The following is a 21,629-nucleotide window of genomic DNA, read 5'->3' as shown; positions in this document are numbered from 1 at the left end:
AGGCGGCGTTACTGACGATCCTCCCAAAAGGGCGCTCGGACTCAACTTCTGGCCTCGCTAGCTTACAAGCGAGTCAACAACAAACCCCCTTGATCTTGCACTCGATCACACTCGTTCTTGATAGCCGACAAGGAGCTTGTTAGCGACATTTTGAGGGACACAAATCACGCCCGCTCACTCACCATTCTGCCAGCATACCTCGTTCACCAAGTGAAGAACCACGACAGAGGTGTTCTCGACCGCGCGTGTCGTCTCCAAACCTGAGTCTGCGCTCGTGCAGTGCAGCTCTCATGTCTGATCGATCAGAATCAAATCTGTCCCTCAAATTCTTGTCTGATTTGCCTGCACTGTGTCAGCAAGATCCCATGACATTGTCTTTGACCAGCACGGTGAATTGTCGACTCGAGGCCAGGGTGCTTCTTGCAACAAGTGTGCCGTGCAGTCGGTCTGTCGATCGCTACACAGCGTTACTGAGATCTTGCCTTTGATCATATCAAATCTAGATGGCTTCAATGACTTTCTATCCAAACACAATGCTGAGTTGATTGTAGCTGCTTGGCATGTTCTCTGTTGAACATGTTATGCACCCCGGACTAATTTCTGTCCGCGCCTAAGCCGAAAACAGAAGAGATAGCGATCACGAAGGATCAGACCTCGCAGTCACGACAAGCACAGAGATCGGTGAGCATACATCGGCGCATCCTTCGACCGATCGAATCGCGTATATATCGGCGCTTCTTTTCTAAGCTTCCTGACAAGCATTATTCGCCGAGAACTCAATCACCCACAAGCATCGAAACATGGTCAAGCTCACAACAGTCACAGCTGCGAATGTCGCATTTATCAAGAAACAGTCACTGACAGCCGTCTTCGTGGGAGCGACGAATGGTATTGGCGAATTCACAGTCCGCGAACTGTGCAAAACGCACGGCCATGAAGGGCCCAGCTTGAGAATCATCATCGTCGGTCGCAATGAGAAAGCCGCTCAGCAGATCATGACTGAATGCAAATTTCTGTGTTCGTCTGTTGATTTTCACTTCGTACAAGGCGGCGATATCAGTTTGCTTCACAGTGTAGACAAATCATGCGACGAGATCAGAAGCATTCTCGAGACCACGAAGACAACCAGCATAGACATGTTGGTTATGACCCAAGGCAAGGTGGAATTTGGACCCCGGATCGGTAAGTCTACCACTATGCCTTGTCTTCTCTGTCAATATACTTATGATTCCAAGACACGAAGGAAGGTCTTGACAAATCGATGTCCCTGCTTTACTACTCGCGTATGCGCTTCATCGACAATCTGATCCCAAGCCTGCTTTGCTCGACTTTACATACCGGCGCTAGGATCATCTCGATATATGCAGGAGGCGCAGAAACTATGGGCACACTCTATTCCAGCGACCTCTCACTTGATCAATTCAAGCACTATTCGTTCGCGAACTGCCGCACGCATTCTGTTGCCATGAAGACTATGTATCTTGAGGATCTGGCAGACAAGCATGCCGGAAAACTCAGCTGCTCGCACATGTACCCTGGCCTGGTCGTTCACAAAGGCTTTGACGACCCGAACTATCCATTGTGGTTCAAGATCATCTGGAGAATTGTAAAGCCATTCACACGATTCTTTCCCATGTATCTCACCCCAGAGGACATCGGACAGAGAGTGTTATTTCTGGCATCAGGACAGCGATATGCGCCCAAGGGATCAGAAATTGATGCTGAGACTGTGGATGCGACAGATGGTGTCAAGGGAGGCGGCGCATACTCGGTGACGTACACGAATGAGATCAACGATGTGAGCAAGTTCTACCAGAATTTGAGAGTTCAGAATTTCAAAGAGGCCGTCCTGCAACACACCGAGGATGTGTTCAGAGCTATCGAGAGGGATGGCGTCTTCCAGCCATCAAAGGCAGGCTAATGAGTCAGGTACAAGCGCTTCATTATTTTCATCTTGCTAATGTATATTATTCGAGGCTCCTAAATGTCGAGCTTCTGGCCTCTTCAACTAACGAAGGATGATACTGCTTGTTGTAGCATCTATACATGTCGTAGAGATTGCACTACCCCTTTCATCTACTGCGTACCGACTTATGGTTTGGGTTGGGCCACTGCAACAAGAGAATGTGCCGGTCTCAAGAATAGTGATCTGAATTTTGATTTTGAGCCGGATTCCATGATCGCCTTGAGTAAATTTTAGTTATGTCCGCCATATGGCAAAAAGATCAGAAAGGGAAGTCGCTATGCAGGCGTTGGATAATAGCCTGGTTGACATGGATCCACTTCCACCTACGTGTGCTATAATGTTGAACATCGTTAGCTAAGAGTCTCGCAAACACTGTTGCTCTGTCCGAAAAACTTCCTATCGCCGTGGATCTGACAATCATTGGCTTCTTGCATTCCATCGATCAGACTGTGAAACTTTTTCCGTGACTGGCAAGCTTTGCACTGCTCCCTTAGCAGGGTGAATTTTTTCAATACCTTTTACCAACCAATAAGCAACATGGAAACGGCGTGTCGTTCTCCAAGCGAATGAAATTTCGCGAACCCGTTTATCATTCTCGTGCGTGGAACTGACAGGGTGCTATGTCCTGTAAGCTATACTTGGGCGTCACGCGTAGAAGTCCCCCCGACGTTTTGCCTACGAAGCCGCCTGAGTCATCAGCGAGGGACTGTCACACCAGTGAGATCGACGGCAGAGCTTCTCATCCTCATACTGCGAGAGATCTGTTTAGATCATCTTCCTCAGATTATATCATGTTTGCGACTTTCGATGGAACCATGAGCGGTGTAAGGAAGAACCGCGGCGGTAGAGTGCGAACTAAGCGGAAACAAGTCGCTCGTGCCTGTGACTGGTGTCGCCTGAATAGGGTCAAATGTAACGACAATGATCCTTGCGACAACTGTGCTGAGCGTGGGAACCTTTGCGTCACTGGTTCCAACGAAGTTCGTACTCTCGCTAGTGCGACAAAGTTTGTACTACTGATCACAAACGGCGCTCTTCGTCGCTGACGACTCATCCAAGGGAGATTGAAAGACTCAAGACTCATATCAGAGACCTAGAGGCTAATGTCCGCGAAAAAGAAGCAATCTCGAGTTTGCAAGAGGCGCCATCAACGTCTTCTGTTCCTGCCTCAGATTCGTCAAAATGCACTGCAACCCAGACGTCGGCTACTCGTGCTGCCATCTGGATACCTGACGACGCAACCGGATGTCTTCGATACTGCGACTACTCATCGACTGTCTCTATGATGCATCGATGCCACAAGTATCTCAGCTCCGCTCTTGAGCAGCCTGAATTGTCCAACCCCTTCGTATTTGAAATTGCAGCGTCGCCCATCAGTACTGCTGATGATAGAGCACATTCCGATCTCATGAGCATGACGCGCCTCCAGGAAGAGCACTACCTCAATCTTTTCTGGCAGTCTTACCATATCCTCCTGCCTATACTACATTTTGAGACCTTCACGCAACACTATGACTCTTTATGGATTCCGGATAACTCGGTTCGTGGTGACTCAGCTCTGGTTGATATGGTTCTTGCTCTGTGTGCTCAGTATGGCAGTTGTTTTGTGGGTTCTACTGGGGTCTCTGGCGGACTTCAGGCTCATGGCTCGACCCATATGAGCCAATATCTTTCCGATCGTGCTCGATCACTTCTGTTGGCAGAGACAGAGTCGCTGAGGATCCATATCGTACAATGCCATCTGCTGTCGGCTATCTATCTTGAAAACAACTCCTTGACGAACGCAGCACATGAATGTATCGCACAAGCGCTGCGTAGTGCTTCGGCCCTAGGTCTTCACCATGAGCCACCAGCGACTATGCCCGAGCAGGAAAAGGTTTTGCGTCGGAACATCTGGTGGAGCATCTATATTATGGACGTCAGAATCAGTCTGAATCTAGGTCAGCCCTTTCTTGTCAATCATAGCGGAGCGACTTGTCCACTGCCCCATCCAATCGAAGAATCAGGAATGTCCTTACCTGCGGATAACCTCTCGACGACATTCAGAGGAATGTCCTCTGTCGTTTTGTTTGGCAAGCACTTAGATCTCATGATTGCTGTACGAAGAGCTCATGAAGAATTTGTCACACACTGTGCAGCAGCTCTAAACACAGCCAACACTTCTGACTTCTATGAAAGCGCCGATGTCATCAAGGATTGCGCACAAGCCTGTCCATGATTGGATCAAAGAGGTCCCAGATCTGCTCAAGACCCCCAGAACAGGCGCTGGTCGGCCTTTCTCAACAGCTCGTTCTGCTTTAGACCTGGAGGACTCAGTCCCTTCTTGGCTTCAAAGACAGCGCGTCATGCTCGAGCTCTCATATCACAGTTCTCTCATGATCCTACACCGTCCATTTATTCGCTTCCCCTTCAGTTCTGTTGGTCGAATCCCCATCAGCGCCGAGCACAGTGTCTGGAGTCTCAAGCACGCGATCATTATCACTCAAATCATCAGTCAAATTTCGACTGAAAGTGATGTGCTGAGTTTTGTACATGAGACTACAAGGCTACTGTGGGATGCTACGGTGACACTGCTTGCGTTTGCAATGGCACACCCTTTCTGTCCTCATACACCCTCCGCGCACGCCGCGTTGCAAACAGCTCTCGTCACTTTCGACGTCCTGGCTACAAAGAAGTCCGACCTAGCCCACAAAGCTGCAAGAACTACACACAAAGTTCTTGCGCACATGGACTCTATAGTTAGTGGCTTCCAGACAGGTTCACAGTCTACACCGTCCAATACAACTCTTCGATTTGTCAACGGCAGCGATAGCGGTGAGCAGCTACAAAAGTCTGTGCCTTTGCCTTCTGTTGCCGCGCAGCATGACGGAGATCGTGCTTTGACCATGCCTCCCACCTATACATCTACGATGGATCTGAAGGCGCTGGATCTATTTTCTGGGTTCGAAGTCCTGTCGGATCAAGTTGTGGATCCTACAGCAATGTCTCTTCCGCCACTGGTTGATGAATACATCACTTTTGATGGCCAGCTGCTGGGAGCTCTTGAGTAGGAATTGAAGGAAGGCTTTGGATCATGGTCAGCGACGTGCCACTCTTGAACTCATCGTTGCACTGGACTTCACACACCAAACGGCTTCGAGCCTTGCTCTCGAAAATCATCAGTTCGGCTTCACCACCCGCGATCTAGTTATACAAGGGTCTGAAACAACATTCCCTCCAACGACAACATTCACTTCAACGGTCATGCCATACCGCCGTTCACCTTGATCACCTGACCACTAACCCAACGACTCTCGGTCAAATATGCGATGGTGTCTGCGACCTCCTCAGGTTTTGCGATACGATCATGGGGACTGTACCCCGCGAGAGTGTCCAGGAGCTGAGGAGATTTGCCGGTCAAGAACATGTCAGTCGCTGTCGGACCAGGAGCGACTGCATTCACAAAGATTCCTTTACGACCAAAGTCCTTGGCGAGCACTCGAGTCATCTGCTCGACCGCTCCCTTGGTCATATTGTACAGAAGATAGGGTGCTGTAACAGTCGATGCATGACACTGAGTTGTGGACATGAAGACGATATGGGATTCAGATGGCATGAAAAGAGCCGCTTTCTGTGGAGCAGACGTCAGCAGTGTGCGGATCAAGATTACGCTTCTCAAACACCGACCTGTGCGAGGAACAGGGGACCCTTGACGTTCAAGGCCATCATATTGTCGAACTGATCCTCAGTTGTATCCGCTAGGTCCTGAAGACTGAAGACTGCCGCAGCCGCAACAAGTGCATCGATTCTTCCGCAGCGCTGAACGGTCTTCTGCACTATGTTTTCAATGCCCGTGACTTGGCCAGCATCCGCTTGTATGGTCATAGCATTTTGTCCGCCCAGCTCTTTCTCGATGTCTTCCGCTTTCGCGGTGTTGGATGAATAGTTGATGGCTACAAAGTATCCTTTGGAAGCCAAGAGTCGAGCTGTGGCGGCACCGATGCCTTGCGAGCCACCAGTGATCAGTGCGACTTTCCTGCTCATGGGCGACATATTTGTTTGGTCTGTCGGCGTAAGACGTAAGGAGACAAGAAAATCGGAGAAGCAAGACGACTACTAATTTATATGCTCCCTTTGCGATTTTTTCGCGCTATCTCTTGTTATGGAGTAGGAAACTCCGATATGTTACAAGAGGAAGCAGCGATTACCAGATTAGGAATTTGTTGCAACTCCGAAACTCCGAATCCAGTTTTAGACAACATGATCGCACGGCCTTGGCTGCGGGGTCAGTACGTTCTTGAGTCAATTCGTTCTCCTGACTTGTGCCTCGATACATCCTCCGGGATGCATTGAAGTTCCTTGACAAAGCGAAGGCCTGTCTTCGCCTGCTGATTCCCAATTGCCATGCATTCGAGACAAGACATACCAGTCTGAACGAAGTGCGAGTTAGGAGTTCGTCTTTGATACATGCAGTCCAGGATCAGAACGACGGTCGCAGTCCTGCAGCCTTGGAAGTCAGTGTACGAGAACATTCCCGAATACCGTAAACGTTGGAGTGTTTTGAAAAGGTCAATTATGGCTTTGGCTGCCTCGACACATTGACCGGCGTAGCGCTCAAGCGGCAGGATGGCGTCTTTCCTTGGCCAAGATTGTTCTTGTCAATTCATGCTCTATCACAGACTGGTCGCCATGCAGATATTCGCCTAAGTCGTCGAATTTGTTGACAGGAGTATGCTAATGGCGCTAGGAGCCTCATGACCACACTGAGTGTTGTGGAGGAGCAAATGGAGGACTCGGCCGGATCTGTGATGGTGTGGAAGATTGCATCAAGGCAATCAGGGAACAAATTAGTACAGGAGCCGATTTCATTAAGATTATGGTTGGTGGATGAGTCACAACACCCATGGACAAGTTGGAGAATGTTCAGTTCACTGCTGAGGAAGTTCAAGCAATCACCACAGTGGCAAACAACGCCGATCTCTTGGTAAGTTACAGAATGTCTCATTTCTGTACGGATAGAAAACATGCTGATGGCAATCAGACCACTGCTCATGCATATCCCTCCAGGTCAATTTGTCACGTGATCGACAATGGGTGTAAGGGTATTGAACATGGATACTTTATCGGCGAACCGACAGCTCAGCTCATGGCGGGGAAGCGAGCATTTTTGACACCAACATTGGTCACATACTCCGAGATGAATGATTGGTCAGGATATCTACCTCCCGAGAGCGCAAAGAAGAATAGTGTGGTTCTAGAAGCTGGAATCCGCTCGCTGAAGATTACCAAAGGTGCTGGTGTCACGATCTGTTTCGGGACCGACCTGCTTGGGCCTTTGACTAGTGCTCAAACCAGAGAGTTCACCATACGCTCGGAGGTTCTTTCGCCTGTTGAGCTGCTCCGTACCGCCACCACTAATCCGGCCCGCATGTTACGATGTGAAGGCACACTTGGTCAGATCAAGTCAGGTTTCGTTGCAGATATGCTTGTGCTCAATGAGAACCCATTGAATGATATCACAATCTTGGATCGGCCGGTGGATTATCTTCTTGCAGTCATAAAAGATGGGAGAGTTTGCCATAGTCGTTGGTCGAAACTGTCAGTCGACACCTCAAAAGCTATGCCGTTGCTTGCATAGGACTACGGGCAGGGCTCTTGTCTACGAATTGGAACAAGAGCACATCAAGCTTGGCTCCAGACTGTGCATAGCCTTTGTCTCTCTGGCCGTTTATAGTTTGTGCAATCGTTCTGCTACTGCTTGTACTTGCACAGCTTTGGTCTTTCGTTTGACAAATCTGATTTCCTATATCTATTCTCTAAGTCGAGCGTGTCATCGACGGTGATCCTGGCCATGCTGTAGCTTAATACAAGATGTCTATGTCCCGATGCAAGATTCTAGGCAGTAGGCAATGGAATGTCGATCGGTAACAGCCTTGTGGCGCAATGGCCTAATGATATGAGTACAATTGCGAGATTCGACAAACAAACGATCCTATGAGAAACTGATTTGCAATATACTGTGGTCGTGACGCGTGAGGATTCTGGTAAAAAGCAATGGAAGTCCGCGGGCTGAACTCGAAAAGAGACATCAAGCTGTACCGGTGCTCAATAGGCCTGATTGGCTTTGCGATCCTTGACTGCCTGTCCATATGGAGAAAGCGGAGCCGTGGTGCGGAGGTGGCTGGATGAAGCATGGCGAGGAACATAGCTGGGAGGACGGCTCGCGGAAGACGAAATTGTAGGTGATAGACTCTTGGAGTCCTCGTCCGGATTGTGGCTACTGAACATAGAGAGCCTATGACTTCTTGAATGCCTCTTGAGTTCGGAAGCATTGTCGTCCGACCATCTATCTGTTGACCAGCTTCTGCCGCTGATCTTGCTGAAGCGTCGAGTGGAACTGCTGACAGATCGATCGAGTGGTGTGCTCTCTGAGTGGTGCCACTCAGACTTTTCTGTAGATGCATCCACGGAAGGATCGTGGCCATGTTGTTCAGTACCCAGAGGGCTGGCAGAAGAGTCCTGTACGCGTCGAGTCAGACAAACCTTGTGAACGTTGCAAGAAACGCGTACCTCTTTGTGTCTTCTGAGCCATACCAGAAGTCTTTGCAACGGCGCGCTGTTGCTCATGTTGAGATATCCTTTAGAATTGATTCTGTCTTATCTTGTGGTCGTAATATGAGCTTCTGAACTAGTCCTGTATAGGATGTCTATGACTACACAAGAATGCTTGCTCGAAATTCGAAGACAGCGCGGTCTTCTTTATGTAGATGTGAGACATGCCTACTCTCATGCGACTCTCTGCCGTGTCACACCTAACCGTTGATGTCAGCCAGCCTATGCAAGATACATGTGACAGGTACACCAGAGAATTTGCGCCTATAAGAGCTGTTCATGAACCTGATCCAAGAATTCAAAGTCAGCAGAAGCAACGATTGGATACCCTTGATGTACAAGATACGTACAGCAGGACATATGCACCTGAATTTCCGTGACTTGAGGGCAAAAACAAATCTAGGTTGAGCCATGCGAGAATCACTGGGCTGTACGATATGCAGGGAGGCTCACATGCAGGCTCCGAGGTTTGCTACGGAGATTTTTGACAAATCCGTGGAGTCGCATGTAAGTCGCAATGCCCGAACGCGGTCTCCAGAAGACTGCATTCGCCTTTTTGATACCATGCTTGCAGCAGGGCTATCAGTGATACGTGGGATGTCCAGATCTATGTACTTGTACGTAGTGCGGCTCCGGAACCTTAAATGTCCATGCTACCCAATCATGCCCTGCGATAACCCTAGACGCGTCCAGAACCCGCAGCTTTGTACCGGGTACAATGCAGTAAGCCGATCACGTTTCCTCGGAAGTCCGATCTTTTTCAGCTGAGGGTCAGAATAAGCGACAGCTTGAAGTGCGATTGGTCGTGTATGTTACACTTACCACTTGCCATTGGACTGTATGATAATACCTACATATCTCGGCTCTTCCGACAGGTACGTCCAGAGCCCTTGCCGCCCATCAAGTAGGCCTGGATATCGAGACAGACTGCTGGTCGGCGAATTTATGTTGAGCATCTCCGCACAATGATCCCTCACAAGCTGAGCGCAACCAGACGGAGTCGCCGCTTTGCCAGTGAATGAATCCCAGTCCGTTGTATGCATGAGCTGAGACCTGCCTAGGTTTGTCGTATCTGCTGATAGAGGCGAATGGCCATCTCGCTTTGTGACACTGCGATGCTTGACAAGTACCTGTTCTCTTGGCCAGACTTCTTCGAGGTGACTGTCATGACCCCTTGGCATTTGATCTTTGGAACGTACGGAACTGACACCGAGGATTCTGTAGCTGAAAAGGTTGAAGTCGGAACTGGTTGTTGCTCGAATTTCGGAATCTTCCCTTATCAAGACAAATGACTTGATTGTCGAGGTACACGTCAAGGCGTCGAGCTGAGGTGTAGTATCCAGATCTCATGACCGAGTGTTGGGGTCGTACAGCCTTTATCCTCTTATGCCTTGCTACAACAAAAAGATTATGCAACTGACTTTTGACACGACCCTGAGTGGTTTCGAAGGATGGTGTTCCGGTACCTGTCTGAGAAAAATGTCTCAGGTCCCCTGTCGATCTCAAAAGTCGCCGCAACACCGTTCGGCTACTGCCTGAAAACCTCATAGCGTCTGGTCACATCTTCCTGACATTTCTGCTGCTTCAAATCATTCAGCATAACGCCCGTCCCTGTGTTTCTGAAGTGCCTGCCTCGCCGCTCATGGTTACAGCGCATAGACCCTCGTTGCTCGCTCTGGCAGTCCGCCAGATCAGGGTTAGTGAAGAAAATATACGCTTTCTATAGAAGGTTACTTGTCTTCCAAAGTATCATTAGTGACTTGTTCGCGGGTAAGTTCTCATAGACCAGATATATTGATTCAAAAAACTATCTATCTGAGGATCGTGACTGGTTCTGAACTTGTGTAGAACTTCGCACCGTCATACTACAAAAGCAGTACAGCAAAGGCTAAAGCCATAAGACTTGCTGATGCCCAGGCATTAGTGGTCGCAGCTGCACCAGTATATGCCTGAGGAGTCATCGAAGCGTTCTGGCTGGCAGAGGAGGTTCCAGTTCCATTGGCATACGAGTGAGTTCCGTTGCTACCCATACTGTATCCACCAGTGGCTGTAGGGCAGGCGCCAGCCGAAGTCATGCTTGCATTCTGTCCAGCCAAAGTAGCTAGCAGGTCGCCAATGACAACGTGACCGCCGCATGGAGCAGCTGGACTTTTGGCGCAGCCGTTGAGCCAGGTACCGAGCTGGCCGACCGACATGCCCTCTTGCATAATCATATCGGGGGTGAAAGCCGGAGTTAAGTATGTGCTGTTGGGCATGAATCCTACTGGCTGCATCATTGCTCTCAGAGCGGAAGCGTGGATACCGTGCTCGGCGGAAAGACGAGCGGCAAGGAATGCAGATTCGGGACTCTCAACATAGTCGGCCAGACCGATGAAGGCTCCGCACATGGTTGCCTCAAAGTAAAAGGCATTCTTGAGGTAGACGGTACCATTTGGAGCCAAAGGGTATCGGTATTGACAATCGTCGTCTAAGTTCACGCTGGCCTTCTGAGCAAGCTCAGAGATAGCCTGTTTTCCAAGGCTTGCTTGCTTAGCAAGACCACGAACATTGGTGACAGTATTTTCGGCCTTGGTCATGCCATTGGAGTCTTGGGTTGAGGCCATGGGCAGGTCGGAAAAGTAAGAAGCATTGACTGGGATGCTACTGTAGTAACTGTCAAGCAGAGATTGGACCTTGTATCCATAGGTGATGGAAGCTGCATCTGCGGCAGTCAAGGTCGCAGGGCAAACGTAGTATGCATCGACTGCAGTGGCAAGAGACAGTAGAATAGAGACTGGCTTCATGATGGTGGAAAAGAATGAGATGTCAAGTGTAGAACGTACTTTGTTTACTTGGAAGTGCGAAATTCTGAAGTCTTTTATGTGCTCCAGTGATTCTGTGTTTCTGTGATCTGGTTCTTGGCTTCCGCGGTATGCGTAGAAGGCTTGACATATGCTTCGATAGAACAGATCACCCGCCCTTATTCCCGTGCCCGGAGATGGCTCCCCAGACCTGTGATTCGTCAACCTGGGGAACCAGACGCCTCCCCGCGGTCGAGATCACTTGACATCGAACATGATCGTCATTAGCCAAGACAGATCGTGATGATTCCAAAGACTTCGCATGGAGCAGCAGCAATTGATTCGCAGTTGAATGAACTCATATATCTTGGCTCGTAGAACTTGGCATGGGCTTATTTGATACCCGCTCGGGGCCACTCCACATCCTGATAAGTGGTGTGTCATGGAACGGAGTTTCATCCAAAGCAGGCTCAAGGTTGACTATGATTTTATATCCCGAGATCATGAACTGTCAAGTGGGTACCTGCATTGGTTTGTGGCGATTCGATGCTTGATGCAAGAGATCTCCAGATATATTTCGCTTTGATCAGTCTATCAAAGGTTTGAATGTCGAGATTAGATATAAGGGGAAGGCTGCGGACTCGAAAGGCAGGCAAGTCTGAGCAGTGAAAAAGACGAGGGTCAGCATACAGCGCCATAGACCGACGAGGACAATTTACAATAGCTTCTTGCCATCTACGTTGCAGAGCAACTATGAGGGTGCAAAGCACGGCAAGGAGTCTGGCATTGACTGTGGTGAAGGTTCCTTTGCGAGGTCTCTCTTTCAGAGAGGAAGATTTTGTACTCATCAAGATGCATATGCAATGACAGCTGATAAGCTGATTAAGGCTGCAGGTTGTCATGAAGGAGAACCAAGCCTCCTGGAAACCAAGTGCCTTCAGTATGGTGTTTGTGTGAGACCAGATTGAGCCGCCTTTCTCTGCTATGGTACTGTACCAGGCGATCTGAACTAGCTTGTACCGACTCATAACAATTGTTCTGGACTTCTCGAAGCATCAGATAGAAACCGCCTTACTGACAATGGCGCGGTTCAGCTTGAGGTGCTCTGAGCAGAAACGAGTGAGTCTCATGAACTTTTCCGTGCTGGTAGCGGATGTTCGTAGAGTTGAAGGGCGAGGGATGTGTAGTGAAATATCGTGTTGCAAGCCTGGCCAGGACTCATTGCTTATGGTCACTCAGAAACACAAACTCAGGGAGTTCCTCCCAAGGCGTTTCCGGTGCCATGTAGCCGCTCCTGTTCCCTACAGACGTGTTTACAACTGTCGTGGCAATTGACATGTTCTCGCTCTTTCTCAACCTTTCAAAAGTCTTGCTCGATGACGGTTCCTCTCCGCTGACAACGTAGGTCGGCAATACAGGATCCTTGTACATGCCCTTTCTGCTCCTTCCACTCTTCTGCAAGAACAACGGCGCCAATACAGGAATACTGGCGGCAATAATGACAACGTTGATCTCCACACACATGACCAAGATCAAGTGTCCTACTTCTTGCATGGATGGTGCGAATGTGTACATTGCATACACATAGTAGACCTTGATCGCACTGGCAATGGTTGCGAAGAAGCTCAAACCCAAAGTAGCAACGAGACCGAGGCGTGCACGCGGGGTCATGACTTTGATACTCCAAACAACCATTGCCGGCAAGATTGTCAAGAAGAGATCGGTAACGGCGTTGAAGACGGATGCCGTGAGAGCTGCGCTTTTGATGACGATGTGATGCACGCAAGATGGTGCAGACTCTGCCATGCCGTGTCCCCAAAGGTTGTGGAAGTTTCCGCATTGCGTGAATACGAAGATCGACATGGGCACATTGACCAAGAGCTGGAGTGTGATAAAGGCGTAGATGCAGCGTTTTCTAGTAGCGGACGTTGTACTGAGAACACGCAGCATGTAGAGACAGAATGAGATGCGACTGAATAACGGAGCCATGAAACCGACGGAATGGCAGATATAGATGTATTTCGCGAATTTGGGGGAGTGGAAGGCGGTTCTCTCGGTAGGATGTGTTCCATAGAGTAATGTGCTTGAGACTTCGTAGACAATTGCAAGGAGCTGTGCATACGATCGTTAGCGAAAAGATCTATGATTGTTCAGATCAAAGTCAGAAGTGCTGTTTACCATTGATAGGATCATCAGATAGTCTTCCCATGCTAGACCGTGAAATCGTAGAATCTTCATGACACTTCTTGCTGTGACGATGACACCTGACAGGGCGGTCAACACCCAGCCAAAGCCTACGACTGCTGATCCTAGCTCCGTCATGATGTCCCTGTCACTATAGGACGTCAAGTCTGTGAATAGACGAACGACAATAATCCAGCCGTATCTGAAACGCGCATTTGGGAAGGGGGGCAACGTAGATTTATCCTAAATTCTCGTACAGTGAAACAAAGCCATACCAAGTTCCAGCTTTATTGAACGGTTCTACACGATCCGAACTTTATCTCTAACGGCGAAAAAAAGGATGAAGTAGTAGTGAATCCTCGGCGAAGCCGGATGATGCGGACGCTGACGTTGAACAGCGAAGGATGAACCGACCGTTGAACAAATCTCCTTAAAGGCTCGATGCGATAGGTTCACAAGGACCGCTACGCAGATTTTGTTCTTGAGCGAAGAGAATAATCAGAGCGAAGGTTCTCTAGATCGGCTGTTATAGGAAATAACAACAATGCGACAGCACATTCCAGAGTAGCGGCAAATATGTTGATACACAGGAATGTGCTTTGTCAGATGCGAAGCCTTATACAACGAAGATGGCTGAATAACCCAGCCCCACTGCAACGGGCGTCCGTGTTCGTCGGTACTTGGTTACCAGAAACGACTTTATCGACTTCGACGTTTGACGAACTGCGGTTTTGGCAGGCAAAACTTCGAGGTGTTCCAAAGCCGATCTTCGGCCCTATACATTCGCGATGCTCGAAACGGCAAGAGGTCCCGGGGTATGGAAGTGTCAAGATCTAATTTTCTTCCAGAAAGATTCTGCTCTCCGCATTTGTAGTTTTATACAGCCACAAGTCCCCATTGTAGATTGAACGCGTTTGTTTGCAATAAACTGTAACATCTGCCGCTCGCGGAAAGCAACTCCAGCCAGTGTCGAAACTGTAAATTCCTCTTCCATTCTCAGTCGGGTCAAGTTCTGAGCTCAAATCAGGCAACGTAACCACGCATCTGCGTTTCTTCGCACGGATGGCCAAAGGATCGTTCCCAACAACACTCATGTCTGGCTTGTTTCCAGGTAGTGTTTCATGCTATTCGTGAACAAGACAGGAAAAGGCCAGCAATACTGGCGGCAAGATAGGCAACGAGCGGCTGTTCAGATTCGAAGAGTGGGGAATACAAGTCTTTACAACCCTGGAAAGTCCGTGTCATACATTACATGTCTCTCACTTTCTTGCACTTGCTAAGATCCGGCATCTCCACATTCCTGACTGACAGCTCACCTGCAAGAATAACCTTCTTGTCCTCTTCGTCCTGTTCCTTCCACATGTTGTCCATCTCTACTTTCGAAATCTGATATTGCATGTACTCGCTCGGAATCCTCACCATCCAGCTCTGATCAAGTGTGGCCTGGCCTTCGTTGGCATCGTCATCAGAGGACATGTTGCTGTCTCTGCCATCGAATTCGGTAGCGTTACAAAATTTTTCACGCCTCAATTCTCTAGAATTTTCGAATTCTTGGTCAGAGAGATTCTGCAGCGCGGCAATCACGTCCTCTGGTACGCGTCTCGGATCGATGTCGAAGATGCGACCGCTCGGCATGAAGATCTTTCGACCACTTTTGTGAGAAGGCTCCATCTCCGCGTCTAACCACTCTTGACAGTCTAGGTTGTGTTTCTCGAGGTACTCCCAGATCTCGGAGCGACGTTTCCAGATTTCTCCTTCACGAAGGACAACGTACGACTGGTCGCCGAGGAACGCTCTGGCTGCGTGATGGTGCAGGCGAAACATGGTGTCGCTCATGGCTTCAATGGGGAATCTCACAAAACCTGCCTGGTCGACGTGGTCGAGAGCTGGGTTCAAGCCATCTTGAGAGAGCGGTTGCTGTGGATCTCTAATGGCAGCTGCAGACGCCAGAGACAGAAGTGAGGATAGCACGGCAATGCTCAACATGATTGGGAGGATGGGTGTGTAGATTGAAGGATTCGAGAAGTGCGAATGCGGAAGCTGCGAAAGTGATGAGTGAAGAGGCACAGCTCGGACCTGCGCCCAGATATACACTCATTCACGCCCTTATCGGATGTTGTCGCGTCTAGCTTTGCATCCTGAATCCTACGTGACGTCGCGATACGGGATTCGTGGCGCTGTTTACGGCCGTTGTCCCCAGGCTCATGTGTCTGTCCGCGAGATAAGACAGCACAGCGACTGACGCAATCTTCAGAAGGATGTTGCGATATCCCAATTCCAGTAGACGTCGGCTGACTCTAAATCTCCAAGGGAATGAAAGTACATCATATTGCCAAATACACCTACGTCTCTGACCGGCCAATGACCTTTTACCACGATTGTCTTCCAGGCTCTGAGAACGTCGCGCAGCAGTGCCGGTGGTCTGCCGGGCATCCATGGACACGAGCCTCTGTATGTAAACACATTCTCTCTGCCTCTTCCGTCCGAGAAGACGACTGCATCGCTCCAGTCCTCGAAAGGACAAAGATAGAGTCCCGCCTTGCGATTCATCAAGACCGAGCCTCTGCCCTTGTAGTCTCTTAGCGAAGGTCTTGAAGGATCCCGCCATGTAGACTCTACAGCTCTACCAATGAACAGCAGGGTAGGTGCTAGATCGCGAGACAGGACTGATTGATAGTCCTCGGGATCGTCAGGTTTTGTGCCGATGACTTGTTTACGCTCACTGTCTTGAGGCTCTGCCGCGTGTGCAGCTTCAAATGACTCAGTTGACCACATATGCATACCGGGGGCGAGACATGAAAATCCCGGGCGACGGGCTCTGGTAAGGAAGGCATGCTGGAAAGACTGTTCTGTCCAGGTTGCTGCGACACTATGTTCGATGAGCGATGCAGATGTTGGCGGTCGCGGCACAGGCTTGGGCCGCTTGTCTTGGATGGCATCCATCAGTTCATCCCAGGCTTCGAGGGTTGTCTGGAGGTCCTGCTCACACCATGGCTGGAGCTTCGGTCCTGATGTGATCTTGCCAGCGTCCCACATCTGGAGCCATCGCTTCAGGATCGTTGCCAAAGGAAGCCAAGATGATTTTGGAGGGAGTTTGAGGTCGGAGTCGATCCAGGACGCAATTTTATGCTGCTGCAAGAAGAACAAACCTCCAGCCGTGTTCTTAGCTGGATACAACATGACGAGATTATCTTTGTATTTCGCAAACTGAGGTAGCTCGGTGTGGTGGAAGAATCTTGCGGGATCTGGCTGGAGGCTAAAAGGAGTGAGTGGTGTCGATGCAGTGCTTGGGCATCTGACAGTGATGGTGGCTAGAAACTCCTGAATATCAGGCAAGAGACGAGATCTGATCGCATTACTGCAAGCTTGGAGTGCGTCTCTCGAAGGTTGAGCGTCGTTTGAGTCTTGTTGTGTGGCTCGGTGGAAAATCTGGTTATGCAAACCTGCGCATTCTGCCGGATCGAACAATGGTGCCTGTTCGCTTGACATGATGGTAGTGTTTACTATCGCAGACGATGGAATGCCATGGGCGCCTGGAGCAAATATATTGTAGCATGCTCATCAGCTGCAGGCGTGAGTGAGGCGCAGTCGGCAATCCTTCGCTGCGGTGATGTTGGACGCATCGAGCTTGCACAGACGGTGAACTGTTCGAGCGCGGGGACCTACATGGGAGCAAAAATCGCTCTTGCAATCTCTCTCCTGGCTGGTTGCCGCTGATTCTCAGGTACTTCCGACATCATCTGCCAAGTTTGCTGAACATGCCAAATGATCCACAGGGTGAAAAAAAGTTGTTGCAGAACCTCAAGTGTCACGTAAGCGTAGGTCAATCAATCATGGACTGAACAGCGCAGCGCGACGGGACAAGAATTGATAAGATTTGCACAAAGTCCCCTGAAGAATCATCAGCCGACCAGATGTATCGCTTTCTCGAAAAGTCATGTGCAGAACTTGGTAATGGCAGATGTGGGCGTAAACAAGAGACTGTGTCAGGGTCACCCCACGAGCAACCAAAGCGCGAGGCACCAAGTCATGACGTCGACACGATGGTCTGTATACATAAGTCGAGCGCTCCAGGACAACAACAACAACAGGACAAGACAAGACAAGACGACAGAATCATGGCCGTGCAATCCAGAGTCGCAGCCGTGACAGGCGCCAACAAGGGTATCGGTCTTGCCATCGGTCAGTCAATCACATTCTTATCCTGGTGGAAGAAGCTGACATTTTTACAGTGCGCAATCTGGCCCTCAGCTACCCGTCGTCGGCGCTGCGCAACGGGCCCTTGACCATCTACCTCTGCGCCCGCTCTGCCTCACGAGGCGCCGACGCCGTCAAGGCTCTCCAAGATGATCCTCAGCTGAAAAAGGCAAAGGTCCTCGCCCAGGACGGCGGCGACACGACCATCACCTTCCGCGAGTTCGACGTCAGCGACCAGTCCAGCATCCACCAATTCCGCGACTTCTTGCAAAAAGAGCACCCCGACGGCATCGATGTCTTGATCAACAACGCCGGCATCGCCATGGATGGCTTCAACAGCGACGTTGTCAAGCAGACCCTCGCCACCAACTACTACGGCACCCTTGAGGCCACTCAATCCATCCTTCCCTTGATCCGCCCCGGCGGTCGCCTCGTCAACGTCAGCTCCATGGCCGGCAAGCTCAACAAGTACACTCCTCAAATGCGCGACGCTTTCCTCGCTGCCTCCAAGTCTGGTGTTTCCGACTGCACCGCTCTCATGCAACAATTCACAAAGGCCGTACAAGACGGCAACGAGAAAGAGCTGGGATGGCCATCCGCCGCATACGCCGTCAGCAAGGCTGGAACAACCGCCTTCACAAAGGCCATCGCTGCCCAAGAGGACAAGCAGGGAAGAGGCGTCCTGGTCAATGCCTGCTGTCCGGGCTACGTCAACACCGACATGACCAAGGGGAACGGCGTCAAGACCCCCGATGAGGGCGCAAAAACTCCCGTCATGCTCGCTCTCGGCGACATTGGTGGCACATCAGGCGGTTTCTGGCAGAGTGAAAAGATCATCGAGTGGTGAACAACCCTTCAATATCAACAGAATACGACATTATGATTACATGAACACAACTGCTACAGACAAGGCCACCACTGCCAATGACGCCCATCCCATTCTACTGTGCCGAATCTCTCCTCTGCCTGTGCAATTCTTGTCAACTGCTTCGCTCAGACAGCGCGCTCAACGTGTCCACGACTCACCTGTATCGACTTTCTCGCTGACATTCTGACAGTGCCCGATGAATCCTGGTGTCAAGAATTGGTGGAGGCACTTGTTGAAGTCTGTCTCGTCCGATCCCGATGCGCAATAATGCACGCAGTCATTTTGGACGCGAATCTTGGATGTGTCTTTGTCCATACAACATTGCGCCAAGTCATTGAGAATGCTTGAATTCGCTGTTTCTGGTGGTAGGCCGATTTGACACACTGTCTGTCCTCCGAGCCCTGTGAGATTGTAGAGAGGTTCTTGTGCGCTGATGTAGCACACTGGTGATGCAGTCGGGCACGATGCCCCTGCACTTGCTGAGCAGCTGGTTGTCGATGCCATTTCCTGTTAGAGAGTTTCTTGAGTGCTGTGATGGTAGTCAAAGACTTTGCTGGCGACGGACGACCTTTACTCGATCGCATGACTCTGTCTCTTGGTCTCCTGAATCCTACGCTGGGCATACCTCATATCCCACACGTTCTCGTGGCCTAAAACAAGTCGCAACGTGAATTGACCAACCTGCTGACTTCCCTCGCATAGGTTCTCCAACTTCTCATCGTGATCTGCAGGAGCGACTGACGTCGAACTGGTGCCAAGGCTTTTATACCATGATAATCCACAAGGCGCCTCTTGGCTGTGACTGACTATTGCTCGCCAAGCAGCCTGTTTCCTCGGGCGAGCACCCGACTGCTTGCCATTTCGGTTGTTCGGCAGTACCATCAAGTGACTATCTTATTCATTATCCACCTATTCTAGCGTACCTTGACTCAAGCCACTACAACAAGACACCTAGGATTTCTTGTCTGCTTCTTGTGATGTGATCAACGTGTCTTCACCAAGCTGCTCAATTGATGATTCATCTGATGGAACAGAGACTACTGACAGATATGCCGCTTACTCTACGTAGCATCCACAACATGGTACCAGCCAGACAAAATATCCGTATGCAATCGAAGCATCGGACGATTACCCCGTGTCTATTGAACCCACGGAGTCAATGCGACTACTCTTCCCTCACATATTCAACCTTGCGAGCCAGCCAGCAGCCAACCGTTACTTTGTTGTACATGCCATCCTTTTCGTCCTTGAAAACCACAGTCCAATCACCTGGCGGAGTTGAATCAAGACCTCGTGGGTTACCCAAAACCCAGATCTGCTGCGTGCCAATCTGTCGCATCATCCAGATAGGTCCACGTCCGAGGAAGCCATCGAAAGAGCCGTACAGCCTGCCACGCTCTCCGGACACTGTGAAAACACTGTCACTTTCCTTGCTTCTGTACACTCCGACAACACCCGCGCTGGACGTCTGACCAAGATCTTTCTTGTCCACGTGTGGCAGTCGTACAGCCTTCAGAATTCTGTTATCGTCGTTTCGTTCGACGTGAAGGACATCTCCATCGAGGGTTAACTTCATGCCATCTGACTTTGCTTCAGTCTCCGAAACGAGTCTAGCGATTTCGCCTGCAGTGCCAGGGCCATAGCTGACTGAAATAGTTCCGGGCTTCTCTCTGTTGCCTTCTTCGACTGCGACATAGAGCTGAGTTTCTTCGTCAAAGAAGTGCCCTTTCCAAGCAGCAGGCACGTTGATCGTCTGAGGTTCGGGCTCTTGAGCATCACAAACTTTCTTTACGATAAACTCGAGAGGAACAGCTGGCGAAGTCTCGAAATTGTGCATGGCAACCACAGAGAGGCGCTCTGATGGGATGTGCACTCTCAAGTGTCGGAAGCCGCGAAGTGCGCCGCCATGTCCAATTCCGGACTGGCCAGCGACCTTGAATCGCTTGAGTCCGTATCCGTAGCCAGCTGGCGTGCCATCGCGAAATTTTTGCTCCTTGGAGGTTTGTGCGTACAGGCCTGTACCATCTGACAGGCTGCGATCTAGATAGATCTCATAGGCGATCATGTCTTCGAGTGAGGCAGCGATGCCAGCATCACCACCCCACTCGATACGATTGGTTGCGGCAAAATATCCTACCTTGTCGTTTCCTTCGTAGCCGACAATTGGTAGGGGCAATCCGTTTGTGTTTGCGCAAAGACTGGCTGTCTTCATTCCTGCAGGGATGAATAATCTCTGCGTAAGCAATTGAGCCAGGGAAAGTCCTGACACGTTCTCCATGATTCGGCCAAGTACGTGGAAGTTTACGTTGGAGTACGAGTACTCAGTGCCGGGAGCAAAGTGATAGCTCTTGATCCGATCAAGCGCTTGTGGAGCATCGTGCAACAAGGAAAACTTGTCATCAGGACGAGCGCCCCAAAGAGTGGTCCTGTAGACAATCGTATGAGCTTTCATTCTGAGCAAGTAACGACAAGCAAACTCACAGCGCCCAGTAGTCGCGTATTCCCGACTGCATGTTATACAGATCAGGCACCGTGACACCGTCTTGACCACCGCATTTGAGGTTCGGCAGCAGCTTCTGAAGCTCGTCTTCAAACTGTTTCGCAGCGTCGCAATTGCGCTCGATCATCATTGGAGTTGGGTCACGCAAGAGCGACTCCATGGCCAAACAAACCATTTGCTTCGAAATGGAGCAAATAGGGAATTGTGGGTTTTAGGGTTAGGGTTTGCAGAACTTCGATACAATACTATATAAGCTATATTATGCTCCTAAACTTAGAAACCTAGGTGCGGTAAGGAAACAGGTGGTCTACCTTCTTTAGATCGTGTAGTGTTAGTTAATCCCGTATCCCATCCAGTTCCGGGCTCGGAGTCGGACAAGTAAAGTAGAGATGTACTTGTCTAGCCATTCAGCTATACTAGGAGAGAAGGACTGTTGCAGCTCCTTATAGGTCTGCGAGGTCTCCTTTCCCAGTAGGCCTCCTTGGCTAAGGATAAATGGTTTGAAAGCCTGGCCTAGGTTTCGGTATTTGTTCTTCTTGTCCT

The 21,629-nt window shown here is 50.0% G+C and overlaps 11 protein-coding genes across 11 annotated transcripts; 4 read left to right on the top strand and 7 right to left on the bottom strand.

Moving 5' to 3' along the window:
• Window positions 1–800: 800 nt before the first annotated feature.
• Window positions 801–1,921, top strand: M437DRAFT_83415 (uncharacterized protein; the record flags this gene model as incomplete). The annotated part of the gene is made up of 2 exons (XM_041027931.1): window positions 801–1,182; window positions 1,236–1,921. The coding sequence occupies 2 exons, from the start codon at window positions 801–803 to the stop codon at window positions 1,919–1,921; spliced, it is 1,068 nt and encodes a 355-aa protein (XP_040880707.1).
• A 665-nt stretch (window positions 1,922–2,586) lies between these two features.
• On the top strand, window positions 2,587–4,970 carry M437DRAFT_65016 (uncharacterized protein; the record flags this gene model as incomplete). Its single annotated transcript, XM_041024535.1, has 4 exons — window positions 2,587–2,972; window positions 3,026–3,906; window positions 4,145–4,780; window positions 4,888–4,970. 4 exons carry the CDS (start codon window positions 2,587–2,589, stop codon window positions 4,968–4,970), a joined length of 1,986 nt encoding a protein of 661 aa, XP_040880706.1.
• A 237-nt stretch (window positions 4,971–5,207) lies between these two features.
• M437DRAFT_46417 (NAD(P)-binding protein) lies at window positions 5,208–5,998 on the bottom strand (the record flags this gene model as incomplete). Its single annotated transcript, XM_041021262.1, has 2 exons — window positions 5,208–5,576; window positions 5,633–5,998. 2 exons carry the CDS (start codon window positions 5,996–5,998, stop codon window positions 5,208–5,210), a joined length of 735 nt encoding a protein of 244 aa, XP_040880705.1.
• An 850-nt stretch (window positions 5,999–6,848) lies between these two features.
• On the top strand, window positions 6,849–7,583 carry M437DRAFT_74278 (uncharacterized protein; the record flags this gene model as incomplete). The annotated part of the gene is made up of 2 exons (XM_041026207.1): window positions 6,849–6,929; window positions 6,987–7,583. The coding sequence occupies 2 exons, from the start codon at window positions 6,849–6,851 to the stop codon at window positions 7,581–7,583; spliced, it is 678 nt and encodes a 225-aa protein (XP_040880704.1).
• Window positions 7,584–8,050: 467 nt separating this feature from the next.
• On the bottom strand, window positions 8,051–8,572 carry M437DRAFT_83411 (uncharacterized protein; the record flags this gene model as incomplete). The annotated part of the gene is made up of 2 exons (XM_041027930.1): window positions 8,051–8,464; window positions 8,516–8,572. 2 exons carry the CDS (start codon window positions 8,570–8,572, stop codon window positions 8,051–8,053), a joined length of 471 nt encoding a protein of 156 aa, XP_040880703.1.
• A 1,850-nt stretch (window positions 8,573–10,422) lies between these two features.
• Window positions 10,423–11,340, bottom strand: M437DRAFT_83410 (uncharacterized protein; the record flags this gene model as incomplete). Its single annotated transcript, XM_041027929.1, has 1 exon — window positions 10,423–11,340. One exon carries the CDS (start codon window positions 11,338–11,340, stop codon window positions 10,423–10,425), a length of 918 nt encoding a protein of 305 aa, XP_040880702.1.
• Window positions 11,341–12,738: 1,398 nt separating this feature from the next.
• M437DRAFT_27032 (uncharacterized protein) lies at window positions 12,739–13,647 on the bottom strand (the record flags this gene model as incomplete). Its single annotated transcript, XM_041019108.1, has 2 exons — window positions 12,739–13,449; window positions 13,516–13,647. Coding segments are annotated over 2 exons (843 nt in total), but the record flags the coding sequence as incomplete, so codon positions are not given.
• A 1,122-nt stretch (window positions 13,648–14,769) lies between these two features.
• M437DRAFT_45788 (uncharacterized protein) lies at window positions 14,770–15,510 on the bottom strand (the record flags this gene model as incomplete). Its single annotated transcript, XM_041021143.1, has 1 exon — window positions 14,770–15,510. A coding segment is annotated over one exon (741 nt), but the record flags the coding sequence as incomplete, so codon positions are not given.
• A 261-nt stretch (window positions 15,511–15,771) lies between these two features.
• On the bottom strand, window positions 15,772–16,557 carry M437DRAFT_45724 (uncharacterized protein; the record flags this gene model as incomplete). The annotated part of the gene is made up of 1 exon (XM_041021132.1): window positions 15,772–16,557. One exon carries the CDS (start codon window positions 16,555–16,557, stop codon window positions 15,772–15,774), a length of 786 nt encoding a protein of 261 aa, XP_040880699.1.
• Window positions 16,558–17,639: 1,082 nt separating this feature from the next.
• On the top strand, window positions 17,640–18,565 carry M437DRAFT_74276 (NAD(P)-binding protein; the record flags this gene model as incomplete). Its single annotated transcript, XM_041026206.1, has 2 exons — window positions 17,640–17,703; window positions 17,754–18,565. The coding sequence occupies 2 exons, from the start codon at window positions 17,640–17,642 to the stop codon at window positions 18,563–18,565; spliced, it is 876 nt and encodes a 291-aa protein (XP_040880698.1).
• Window positions 18,566–19,751: 1,186 nt separating this feature from the next.
• M437DRAFT_74275 (beta-lactamase/transpeptidase-like protein) lies at window positions 19,752–21,261 on the bottom strand (the record flags this gene model as incomplete). Its single annotated transcript, XM_041026205.1, has 2 exons — window positions 19,752–21,012; window positions 21,068–21,261. 2 exons carry the CDS (start codon window positions 21,259–21,261, stop codon window positions 19,752–19,754), a joined length of 1,455 nt encoding a protein of 484 aa, XP_040880697.1.
• Between the last annotated feature and the right edge of the window lie 368 nt (window positions 21,262–21,629).

The sequence above is a fragment of the Aureobasidium melanogenum genome (assembly GCF_000721775.1).
Source record: "Aureobasidium melanogenum CBS 110374 unplaced genomic scaffold scaffold_7, whole genome shotgun sequence".
In the NCBI taxonomy this organism is placed as follows: Eukaryota; Fungi; Ascomycota; class Dothideomycetes; order Dothideales; family Saccotheciaceae; genus Aureobasidium; species Aureobasidium melanogenum.
The sequence above is the reverse complement of the archived record's forward strand: the minus strand, read 5'-3'. Positions and strand labels throughout refer to the sequence as shown.